The sequence below is a fragment of the Nansenia antarctica genome, assembly GCF_963989245.1.
Source record: "Nansenia antarctica genome assembly, chromosome: 15".
Classification (NCBI taxonomy): domain Eukaryota; kingdom Metazoa; phylum Chordata; class Actinopteri; order Argentiniformes; family Microstomatidae; genus Nansenia; species Nansenia antarctica.
In genome coordinates this window covers 28,991,737-29,005,049 of record NC_137685.1, presented here as the reverse complement: position 1 = coordinate 29,005,049, position 13,313 = coordinate 28,991,737, and the positions used below count along the sequence as shown (strand labels likewise).

General features: G+C 43.7%; 1 protein-coding gene across 1 annotated transcript; it reads right to left on the bottom strand.

Moving 5' to 3' along the window:
* Nucleotides 1-1,036: 1,036 nt before the first annotated feature.
* On the bottom strand, nt 1,037-3,531 carry LOC308171300 (inverted formin-2-like; the record flags this gene model as incomplete). Its single annotated transcript, XM_080546133.1, has 2 exons — nt 1,037-1,416; nt 1,632-3,531. 2 exons carry the CDS (start codon nt 3,529-3,531, stop codon nt 1,037-1,039), a joined length of 2,280 nt encoding a protein of 759 aa, XP_080402259.1.
* Between the last annotated feature and the right edge of the window lie 9,782 nt (nt 3,532-13,313).

Sequence of the window (13,313 nt, the reverse complement as noted above, 5' to 3'; positions counted from 1 at the left end):
ACCGAGGTTTATACCGAACCGTGGGCCAACTGAAATTAATATTCTTACTTCCCCTTTACATTGTGTGAGTCTCCATTTTTATTACGGCCAAGAGCCGGTTATGATCATTTTGATATGTTATGATTATGATAATTTGTTGTCGTTGACGAAAATTGCACAATTTTCATTGTGCTACTGAAATTATTGGTGTGCTACTAAATTTTTCAACATGGTAGCACAGTGCTACCTGGGGAAAAGGTAAGCGTCAAGCCCTGGCCTATGCCTTTTCTCAGATAGGGGATAGCCTTAAATAAAATAGCCTAGAGTAAAAACCTTTTCATCTGAAACCATATAAAAAGAATAAACCATAACACTGTCTTTTCCTTCTCTCTTTCTCTCTCTCTCTCTCTCTCTCTCTCTCTCTCTCTCTCTCTCTTTCACAATTCGATATCATAAAACACATAGATCTTTTAAATATATCAGTGCAACATTGTTTTTACATCTAGTGCTGCAGCATCCTTTCTTCATGAGGTTCACACCAATCAGGGTTGGGGTCAACTCAATTACAATTAATCAATTCAGGAAGTAAACTGCAACTCCAATTCCAAATGTCCCCCATCCTTTTCAATGAGGAACATTTAAGAACCGGAACCTCAGTGAACTGCCTAAACTGAATGAAACTGAACGGACCCCAATGCTGACACCAATAACATTAGGCCTTTAACGTTATGTGAAATACGGATACTAAAAAAGCTAAAAGCAGAACAACAAAACATGTTTACCTACTCGGAAGGACAGTAAAAACAGAGGGCGAAACACAGAAGCTCTAAACGGCCATAAGGAATTAACAATTACACATCACATCCACTGATTACTGGGGGTCTGTGTTGTTTCTGCCGTTTACAGTCCAGTTGTCTGATAGTAATTCACATCATTTTCATTGTGATGAGGTAGGACATTTGGACTTTCCTGCTGATCTAAAGCTTTACTGGCTTCTGTTAAACTGCATTTTGAGAGGTGTGGGATCTGTGTTGACAATGCTCTCTGTTTGGCAGGATCACAAGGCACTGGGGGTCACAGTGCCAAGGAACCTCCTTTTAGTTGGTGTTCTGACGGACGTTCCATAGAGCATATCCATTTCTGTCTGCTTGCTTTTCTTCAATTGTCTCTCCAGTTTCTCCTGCTCCTTCTCTACGCGGTGCGTCTCCCACTGCTCCTCCACAAACTGCAGGAACTGCTGTCCGTTGACCAGGAAGTCCCGCCCCTGCTCCTGCTCCCACACGTCTATCTGGGCTTTCAGCTTCTTCTCAAGCTTGGGCAGGCTTTTGTGCAACTCTGACCTCTGTCTCTCCTCTTTGAGGAGGGCCCCTCCTCTGTTGGTGAACCTGGTGGGGTCTGTGGCTTTTCTCTCTAGATCCAGGAAGAGCCTCCCCCCTCCTTGAGCAGGGGATCCAATCCAGGATTGAGGGGGGCGATGGTCTCTGATGAATCCAGTTTGAGTCCTGTTGGAAGGCCTGATGTGGACTCCCCTGTGTGTGGCAGTCTGTCCTGCGATCCTTGCTGAATGGTTGATGCCACCTTGTCCACTTCTATGCAATCTTGGGTATCTACGGCTGATGATCGCTCAAGCTTGGCATGTTCAGGCTGGGTGCTATCCCTTTTCTTGTCATTAGAGGGCAGGCTGCCCCTGTCTGCCTGGGCCCTGGTGGTCTTCCTTAGTGCATAGCCCTTCTTGATGTCAGCCAACAGGTGGTCTATGATGCAGCCCTCCTCCTGAACTGGGGGGGCTTTACGAATTATGTTTCCGTTCTCCCCCCTCGGTCTCTTGGCGTCATCCTCCTCTTGCTGTTTCTTCCTCTTCTCTGCCTTGATGGCCTGCTCTCTCCAGGTCTGGTTGTCCTTGATTGCTTTAAGGAAGAGTCCTCTGAAGGTCTTGATGGTGTTGAACAGCTCCTCTAGTGAGAGGCGGGACGTGTCCTCACACAGATACTCTGCTAGCTCTTCCTTCTTCTTTTCGATGGAGGCAAAGAGCTCCTGCAGCTCCTCGCAGGCCTCCAGGTTCCCCTTCATAGCAGTGAGATACTGCTGCTTGATATCCTCCTGAGAAGAAGAGGACACTTTTTTCTCAGAACCCTTCAACCGTTTGACCAGTGAGCTCGACTCCGCCTGAATAGAATCCACATTTATTCCAGCAGCCTTTTCACAGATCTCTAGATCATCCGGAAGGTTCAGCAAGTCAGCATGGGTTTTCTCCGCCTCCTCCAGGATGTGATGGAGCAATGTGATACGGGACTTGTTGGCTTTGGTTTCTGTGAGCTTCAGCAAGGTGCTGATCTTGAAGCCATCTGCATTGCCTGTGTGACTCCCATAGTTGAGGAAGTTTCCAATGTCAAGTATGAGCTTGCAGAAACTTGGAAGGCGAGTGCTCTCCATCAAACTCTCACAGGCTGCGTCCAGCAGCTCAGCTTTGGGTTGCAGCATCTTTAACACAGAAGCGGTCTCCTCACAGAGAAGCATGCACTCGATCCTCATGGTGTAGCATGAAACTGATAGGAGCTCGAGGTAGAACCGATCCACACCGGCCAGCTTCTCTATCTCCCCTTGGTATGACTTGAGGTTCTCAATCTCATGTTTCTCCGGCAGTAACGTCTGCATCTGTTTCAGCACCTCGACGTCAAACTTGGAACGGTCCCCATTTTGGATCATAGCTACAAAGTCTTTATGTGAGCATCTGAACTGCTTCAAGAATATGTTCAAATTTAGATTTTTCTTGGCATCAATGAAGGATATCTCTTTGGGCTCTCGTTTGACCGTAGTGTTGGTACTTTTGGCCTTTGGGTCAGTCACTGGCAGACAGAAGAGCTCCTCAATGCTGGAGTAGTCAGGTTCCAGGGAATCAGACTGCACTGACGACCACATGGATTGGCTTTCAGACACCACTCTGGAGGGCAGCTTCTGCCAGTTGAGCTTCTTCATGCGCAGTGTGGGACAGCGGCTGGCCTTGGGGAGAGGAGCGTAGTAGGATGCCCCCAAGAACTGCACGTTCTGGGGCACAATAATACCTCCTCCAATACCTGGGGGAGGGGGTGGTGAGGGAGGGGGGCCCATACCAGGCAGGGGAGGGGGAGGTAGGGGGCCCATACCAGGCAGGGGAGGGGGAGGTGGGGGGCCCATACCAGGCAGGGGAGGGGGAGGAGGTGGACCTCCCTGCCCCATCCCTGGTAGAGGTGGTGGAGGAGGAGGTGGCATCCCAGGTAAAGGAGGAAGTGGTGGGGGTGCACCAGGGGTGGCGCACCAAAAGTGTGCCAGAAGTGATGCACCATAAGTGGTGCCTGGCAGGGGTGGGGGTGGGGGAGGAGGAGGGTTTGGGGTAGCAGCAGGAAGTGGAGGGGGAGGAGGGGGAGTTACGGAAGCCATGTCTGATTGGTTGGTTGTGCTGCCGAGCAAGTCTGTCTGGATTGCCCTGTTGGTGGTCTTGGTCTTGGGACTGGCTGAGATCTGTTGTCTCATGGAAGAGAGCAGGCGCTCCATCAAACGTTCAGCGGAGTCCATTTGTGAGTCGTGGGCCAGCAGAGTGGCACGTTCAATATTGGAACCTTTCTAACATAGGATTTAAATGAACTTGCAATGCGCATACGCCTATGCCTTTTCTCAGATAGGGGATAGCCTTAAATAAAATAGCCTAGAGTAAAAACCTTTTCATCTGAAACCATATAAAAGGGTCAATGACGTGACGCCTACTTTTTCTGTTCAACTGAATTTTTTACCTTAAAAAAAACATTAAAATACATTGAAAGATAACATGTATGTCTAATACCTTCCCCATATACATAACCACTCTAACTTCTCCAAACATTTTAGTTATTGGTAATTTTTCTGCTATCTGAAGTGTCAAAACATCATGTGGGGCGACCGTCCAGCCTTGACTTCTATTTAGACAACCGGTTTAAAATCATTTTAAATCGATTTAAATATATCCCTTGCTCTATTTGGCATAATTTCAAACATGTTTTACATTAATTGACAAAATTATTAAGCATTTGCACTTATATTTCCATCATAAAATACAAACGAATGTTGTCCGAATATGTTAATTTTATGAAATATCATCTCGGGCGACCATCAAGAAAACACAATTGTGGGACTTTTATTTTGAAACCACCTCAAGGACAGATGTTGCATCCGCCAGTCACATGTGAGGGACCCAGAGAAACAACTGGCAGGTTAGTAAGTCTCTCTCATATTTGCAAATAAATCTCTTTTTTAACTGCTGTCATGTACTTGCCACTTTTGGATATCATGTGGGACGACCCCCACAAAACTGTGAATAATACGTTGTATCTGTAAATCTATATTTTGATGATAAATTTGATAGTGACATGTGGTAAGAAGTAGCTAGTTTGGTTTCTGTAGCTAACTGTTAGCCTGTAATATTTGACTGAACTTGAAAACATCATCTGGGGTGACCTAGTATCATGTGGGGCGACCACTGCTGAGTGTCTTACATGATAGATATACGTCCTGTATTTGTAGTTTCTGTATATTTATATTGTATTAATGATTTATATACTGTACATACAGTTCTTTGTTTTAGCATAACTCTTTGTATACTTTAACACATATTTGTCTAAATTTCAGTCATTTTCCATTCCTATTTAGGAATTAACGTTTCTTTTTGATTATTGTGCAATCTTATGAAAGAAATGTAAAAAATTGTATAGCATGACATTCCATTTAGGTAATTGTAGATGTATTAGTTATGTTTAACTAGTTTAACCTATTTTCTAGATGGCACCACAAACAAGCAAACAGAAGACTGCTCGATACAGGCAGCGGGTCAACGCAGACCCTGCAGCAAGAGCCGACTATCTTGCCAGGAAAAAGGAAAGGTAAAAAACTATAGGTAACATGCAGTAGGCTATATCTTTCTCTGGTGTATTTGAAACTGTCATGTTAGTAGGATTAGGAATGACCTTTTCTGTAATATCTTGAACTTAAGTTTGTATGTAAGTTAGGCCACCAGAATGCTTCTCGCGTCTCAAAGCTGACTTGCCAAGACTGGGTAAAGTTCAGAAATGCCTGGGGGCTCATTTATAAAAATGTACTTGAACGTCATCTTTAACTTGCACGTAAGCACATTTTTCTAAATGGAGGTAAGCATTATTTATAAAACGGGCTGTGCTTGTTTAAAATTGCGTACGTCTGTCGTACGTACTTCCGTCTATAAATAACAAATATACTTGAAATTGAACGCAGGTGAATGAGCTTTGTATTTATGCCCTGTGATAGCGGCTCAATTATAGCAGCTGAATTAAGCCAAGTGCTATAAATAGGCTTGATTGAGGTGTTGAGCAGCACCTTTGACGAGTTCACACGATGGTAGACAAACTAAAGAAGATAAACTTTACTGAGGAGGAGATCGACTGTCTTATCAGAAATAGACGCGCAAACGCTCGCCCCCAAATTCCCCCGATCACATCAGGCAGGATGCGGCTGAAGGAGGGCTGGGATATACCCGACTGCCTTTATCACGCCTCAATTTAGAATGATTACACCATACAATAGCCTAATGGCATATAAAGGAAGACTGAAATACAATCATAAACATCAGTTCCCTTTAAATCTTGAATTAAACTAATTTTCTCGGCTGATAATGTAGTATATTTCTGTAGTATGTATGATCTATGTATGAATATGTGGTATGTTTTAGACACACACACATGTCAGGGCATGCAGGGACACAGATGACCAGCAGGGACCTTTGGGGGTTGGGCAGGGACACACATGCACGCTGGCCCCTCCCCTCTGGAGGGGAACGGGCAGAGAGGGACAGAGAGCGCCCTCTTCCCACCCTGATGTCCATGGAGAACGCATGTAATGTATGAATCTGCCTGTAACTAATTAAATTGTCTTAAACTAACGGTTCTTTGATTCATAATCAATAAGAATACACGACAGTAAATGGCGAGCTAGCCAGGAGTTAATATAACTTAATTTACAGTATTGTGCGGACTCTTCAATTCGACGAAGAAGGTAGATTTTCTGCAGAAATCTCTCTCTAGTCGATTGGTGTGTTTAAAATAGGCTGTAAATCTCAGATAAGTTATAGTCAAAAGAATCTGTGTAACGGTAATCTTGTTGGAATAGAAGTTTCATAATCTTTGATGGGTGGGTGGTGAGAGCCGGACTTGGAAGCCCGTTTTTTGTAAAATATAGTGTTTGATGGTATGTGGTTTGTTTGTACGGTATTGGAATATCGTGTGTGTTTGTGTAAAATTCGGTGAGGTTGTGTTTATGTGTTGGAGTGTGGGTGGACTCGGTAGTCTGTTTTATATTGTAGCAGTGAAGAACATGTGAGGCTCTTTTGTCTGTTTGGAAGGACGCCATTGTGTTGCAGTGTACTGTCGGCGGAGTTTAGACGCCATTTGCATTTAGACGCCATTTGCAGTGTGTCAGAGAGTCCATTCTTAGACGCCATTTGCAGTGTGTCAGAGAGTCCATTCTTAGACGCCATTTGCAGTGTGTCAGAGAGTCCATTCTTAGACGCCATTTTTCTTTGTCCTTGGGGAAGGACACACACAGAGGCCATCTCTGTGTGGGAAACGTGAATACATTGTAGTGATTCAAAGATAGGAAGATAGTGAATTGATCATTGGGGTATTTTAAAGTAGTTTAAAGTTTAAGCAATGTTATGTTGTAAAGATTGATCTGGGAGTCCACAGCGGGTTTTTCCCCCAGAAGGACAAAGACTAGCCCCTCCTTCCCCTACTCCATTTTTACACGGAGGCGCTGGCGCATGCGCAATCGATACGCAAGTCGGTTACTTGGCGCCGCCTGCTGGACGAAATACGACAATACATTTTAAAACACTAAATCCTCAGGGAGATACAGCTGAGGTCGATGAAACAGTCCGATACATTAATAAATAGATGGTTAAATGATTGTTCTATATTAAATTACTTTAATTAATTTAATTAATTACTTATCAGTTGAATTAATTATTCAGATCATTCATTTTCTGTTTCCCAAAACAATTGATTGATTCCTTACAGATTGTAATTGATAATTGATCATTTTGTTCCTTTCAAATAACAAGTCGATTTCCTTACAGATTGTAATGAATAATTAATCATTTTATTCCTTCCCAATGACAAGTCGATTTCTTTACAGGTTGTGATTAATATTTGTAATTTACATCTTTTATTTTAGTTAGGTCATTTCCACAGTGTTTGATTAAGGAATAGCAGAATAGTACATATTTGATAGTTGAGCAGTAAAAGGGTTTTTGTGGATCAGTGAATACTTAGGTGTGACCAGCTTTTGTGATTTAATAATTGTGTTGACCAGAACTGTAATTAGTATTGAATGAGTAATTAAGTGACACATTCATAAACAATTAGGAAACACATTTAAGTATAAAGTACTTACACAGCTATTAGATTTAAGTTAATACTGCACTGACATACACAAGAGGCAAGTCTGTTATTCTGAAGTTGCAGGGTTTTTGTGGGGATGGTTAATACAGTTATATTGGACTAGCATTTGTTTAGCAAACAAGACAAAATAAGGTGGGTTGTAAGAAGCGTACACCTTATCTAATATAGAATATTGTCAGCATATTGAACAAGTAGAATGGGGTCGAATTCCACGAAGCTGTTAAAAGATATTAGTGAACATCGTGGAATGTTGGCTACGTTATCCCCTATGGCTATAGTGGAAAAAATGAATCCTCTTGTTAGGGAAATTAGCAAAATGTCAACGAAATGGAATAGCCGTTGGGCATACATTGAACAGCCGTGGCCGAAAGAGGGCAGCATTAATTTACAATTAATTGCAACATTGGAAATACTTATCAATGGGCACAAAGCACATCAAAGAGGAAAGATTAGATCAGAGAAACGCAAGTTAGAGTTAGCTATTTTAGATCTATTTAAGGTAGAGGGACAGAAAATAGCTCAGTGTCCTGCCTCCAGTCCCCCTCCATATGCTAAGGCACTGGAGGATCATTCCCAGAAGAAGAAGAAGGAGCCAAGGGGAAAAGGGGACGACAGGAGTGACGAGGAAGATGACAGCGAAGATGGCAGTGCAGACTCAAGTGATGACGACAATGCAGATGGAGGCTACAACACGCAGGTCAGGAAGATGATAGCCACAGCCGAAAGGAAAGGTGGGAGAAGACGCCCGGAGAAAGAGGGAGATTGTCACCGAATGTCATCAAATACATTAAAGAACTGTCCAGTGCTGATTCGGGGTAACAAGATGGAATATCATCCGTGGCATCATACAGATTTGTCTGAAGTGATCGAGAAACTCCCAGTTCTTCAAGAGGGAGGACATTCGTGGACGCGAGAGGTCGACGTGATACTGACAGGAACGCAGGTCGCGATGGGAGACCTGAAAAGACTCTTAGCTTTTATTGCAGGATTGGATACAATGCAGGAAATATTGATGAAGGCAGGACTTCATAGATATATCAATACATCAGTTTATGATCCAGAGCTTTTCGCAGCAAACAGAGGCAAACTGTGGAAAGCAATCAGGGAGATCTACCCTACTCACATTCACCCAGACAATATCATTGTGAAGCCACTGGGGGGGGATGAGAATCCCAGGGGTTATATTGCCCGTATGCACTCTCAATGGAGAAGTGTGACAGGGAAAGACGCTGAAGATAACCCCTTAGAAAAATCCATAATCAGGGAAAAAATACAAGAAGGGCTTCCTACCCCAGTTAAGGATAAGCTAGCAGAAGTGGTGGGGCTACGACACATGAACAAAGCTGTTTATATAGACCACGTAGCTCATCAAGTTGAATTATAACGAAAGAACATTCAGATACAGAAGGCACGAGACGAAGAATCCCTCAGAATATTGACTCATTTGCAATTGACTGAAAGCGAGAGGAACATAGAGGGAGTGCAGGCTTTAGCCCCACAGCAACAGCCACCTGGAGTGCAGACTGCTACTTACCAGTCCTACTCACAGGGGCCACAAGGGGGGTATCCTGCTACTTACCAGTCCTACCCACAGGGGCCACAAGGGGGGTATCCATACCCACAAGGGCCACCAGGGGTGCAAGCGGTTCCATACCAGATGTACACACAGCCTGGCCAAGGACCACCACCAGGGGGATGGACAGCAGCAGGGAAGGAGATGCTAGAACCATGCCAATGCGACCAGAATGGACATCTAGCCTGTGCCTGCTGCAACAGGCCCCAGGGGGGCGCAGGGGGGAGCCAAGGAGGAGGATATTGGCCCCCTACTACACCTGCTCCAGGAGTGATGAACCCTTACGGAGGCCCAGCAGCTGGCCTATAGGGGTGCCCGGAAGATCCGAGTGGGAGGTGCCAGCTGGTGGTGACACAGAAGCCTGAAGGCGCCACGCACCTCCCTATGTCTAGAGAATATGTGAAGACAATCGGATTTGAGGGAATTAAACAGCTGATTCCTACAACTGAGCTTGTAGACTTAGAGTACAAGGGACAGAGAGCAACTCTGTCAACACTTGTGTCAGAACACACGCCAACAGGGCTGCTAGGGAGAGATGCTCTATGCCAATTGAACTGTACAGTAAAATGCACACCTGACTGTCAGGTGACGATGCCATCCGGTGTTCAGATTCCATCGACAGCCAGAGTGATTAAGCATAGAACAGACCTACAAGCTTTGCCTTTAAAGGGAGCTGATATAGAATATTGGGTTGATGGGTCTTGTTACGGGGTAGGAGAAACGTTGTGCGCTGGGTATTCCTTAGTTAAAGCACAGAATTCAAAGTTTATTGTAGAACAGGCTGAGGCAGTTCCTCAGCCTTGCTCGGCTCAGTTGGCTGAGTTGATTGCCCTCACAGAAGCATGCAACTTGGGAACCGGACGGAGAGTGACAGTGTACACCGACTCTGCCTATGCACATAATGTTTGTCATTTTAATGGAGCTGTATGGAGGGGGCGGGGTTTTAAGAGAACTGATGGTACGCCTATACAGCATCACGCACAGATCATGAAGCTGTTACAAGCCATGATGAAGCCAAAGGAATTAGCTATAGTGAAGTGTGCCACACACAGGTCTGACTCATCACATGTCACACAAGGTAACAGGGCTGCAGAAGATGCAGCCAAAGCCATTACAGGAGCAGACAAGGCAGGTAAAGGTCTTCTGGTCACACATGAAAAGCAATTACAGGGCATGGTCACACTTGAGGATTTATTGATGTTACAGAGTAGAGTAACTACGTTAGACAAGAGCGTTTGGCTAGCAAGGGGGGCAAGTCAGGATGACACAGGTCTATGGAGGAATCATGAGGGGTTGGTTGTAGCACCCTCAGATTTATTAGGCATGTTAATACAGGAAGCTCATGGATTAGCACATGTGGCTAGGGGGGAGGTGAGACGCAAGATCACCAAGAAATATGGGTTTTGGAGTCCATATTTGATGGAACAGATTGACCATGCTTTAGGTCAATGTGGGGTCTGTTGGAGAAACAACATCAGAGTGGGTACACCAGTGGTGTCTGGGCATATCCCTACCCCAATAGGGCCACGGGTGGTGGACAGGGGGGTGGATGTACAGAGTAGGCAGGATGTTGTGCCAACAGGTGCCGAGGTCCCCAGAGAACCTGAGAAGGAGGAGCTACGAGGAGATGCTGTGGTGTTGCCAGAGCCAGTGGCAATGCCAGTGTTACAGCCAGTGACATTACCGGCAGTGCCTGAAACCGAGGGGACAGTGGAAAGCTGTCCAGATGCCAATAAACCAGAAACTAACGAAGCAGAGAGGGTTGACAGTCTGGAGGTCCAGCCTGGGAGTGTCCAAAGCCTGGACACCTGTGCTACTGGGGATGCTGGCGAGTGCCTGCACCATGCTTCAGATGATGCTGAGGGCGACTCCCCAGACCTTGATCAGCGTGGGAGGGGACCAGGCGGCTGCCTTAACCTCAATGACACTGACGGACGACGACCAGTTAGGAAAAGATTAAAGACTATGAATAGGGTAGTGAAGCAGCAGATCAAAGGGAACGACGGGAATGGACAGCAGATGATAGCATGGCTGGAAACGGTCTTAGGGGCATGGGAAACTTATTTTGCCAAGATAGGAGCACCTATTATAGCAGACATGATTTTTGACTTTCTTAGGAGGCAGGGCCTCATTGACTGTTTTTGGAAAATCAGTCACTCAGTCCACGTTAATGAACTTTTCAGAAGACTAGTCCTCACCTGAGGTGAAGATCTATGCATTAATGCATTCCCTTTGTCCTGTGCTTACTGTTGGGGAATTATGTGTTATGATAACTGAATGTCATTATTTGTGTATTGTTTGTTTATTTCTATATCGTATGGGATTGATGTCAGTTGAGAAGTGATGTAGTGGTTATGCAAAGATAGGAAAGAGGTTCTGTTCCTAGCGCAACGAAAATGGAAGCTGCTGACTATGAAAGTGTTATCAATCTGAGACAGCGGTAAAGGCTGTTCTCCAACTGGGTACAAGTGCTAGTAACCTCTGACCCCGACGCTTCAAGGACAAAGAAAACATCGGTCGTTGGAAGTTTCTGTATTGATTTGTGCATGATAAACTGTGTTTAGTTTAATTGTGATTGTTATTTTCAAAATTCTTTTTATTATTGGTTGTTTTCTATTTTTTGTTTATGATATCTTTGGTTCCTAATACTGGTCCTGGGTTGGTCTGTGTTATTGTGCTTCTTGTGTTGTGTGTTGGTGTAGTTTTTCTGTCTGTTGTTGTTTATTTTTTAATTTTTAATTTTATTTTAAAAAAAAAAAAAAAAAAAAATTTTGGGATGTTTTGTGGGGTTTTGTGTTTTTGTTTTTGTTTTATGGTAGTTTAGTTTCGGAACACCCTCTGGGTGGTCCGAGGGGGGATGTGTAGTATATTTCTGTAGTATGTATGATCTATGTATGAATATGTGGTATGTTTTAGACACACACACATGTCAGGGCATGCAGGGACACAGATGACCAGCAGGGACCTTTGGGGGTTGGGCAGGGACACACATGCACGCTGGCCCCTCCCCTCTGGAGGGGAACGGGCAGAGAGGGACAGAGAGCGCCCTCTTCCCACCCTGATGTCCATGGAGAACGCATGTAATGTATGAATCTGCCTGTAACTAATTAAATTGTCTTAAACTAACGGTTCTTTGATTCATAATCAATAAGAATACACGACAATAACAACATTGTTAATTTTATTACGAGCCACTTTCACTTCGCATGAATTACAGTTAAGTAGGCATTAACGTGTTCGAGTGCGGCTCACATGCCTGTAATAACTTTGCATAACTAGAAGGTAATGTGCGTACGTCAAGTCAAGACCTGACGTAGAGCTACGATCGTTTCCACTGTCAAATTGACTCACGTTGAAATTCTATGATTCACTATTTTGACATGGTTTTCCACGTACGCCAAGGGTAAGATCACATTTTATCCAGATTCTATAAATGAGGCCCCTGGTGTTAAAGAAATGCCTGCAGTTTACCATGAGTCTGGTCACAATGATTAGATGGTCATTGGTCACAATGCAATGAGTAAGGAAAATGAAATGATAAATAAAATGGGGAAATAAAGGAACGAAAAGAAAATGGAAGTGACAAATGAGAATGAAATGACAATAGCAAAGACAATGAAATTACAGTAACAATGAAATGGAAATAGCCTAGTTTGTTACATGCTGATGTTCCTAAACATCGTTTTAATGTAACAAATGATCCACTGCTCCAACCAGCCTGTGTTGTAGGTCATATACAGGGAACTGATACAACTGTGTTGTAGGTGTTTAGTGTTGATTTCATCCATGCAACTATGTTGGTGTTTATTGTTTATTGACTCTATAGAACTGTGTTGGTGTTTAGTTTTTATTCCATATACAACTGTTTACTTTTTATTGACTGAAATTGTTGATCCCTGTGCAATGTGACTACCAGGGTCCACAAAAGTGATGCTACTTAACCCTCCTTCTCTCTCTCATAGATTGACAAAACCAAAGATGAGATGACAAGGATGTGAAAATTTACATTTGTGAAATATTTGTTCTTGAAGAAGTTCCTGAAGCATATAATGTGCATTGCACTTTAACTTTTTAAATGTTTAATGTTTTTAACATTTGTGATATTTGAATGTTCCTGACGAAACTTGTAACCTACGCGTTTTACGTTTTACATTTTTTTAGTTCTGTGATATTTGAATGAATTTAAGAATATTTTTGACTTGACCACTTGAAAAGATTGTAATAAAAACTTTGTTCCGTTTTCTTTAGTCTGAACTGTATTGTGTACATGTTAAATAGACTTTTAACTACCTGCGGTTTTCTCATCATTTGGGGCGACCATCTGT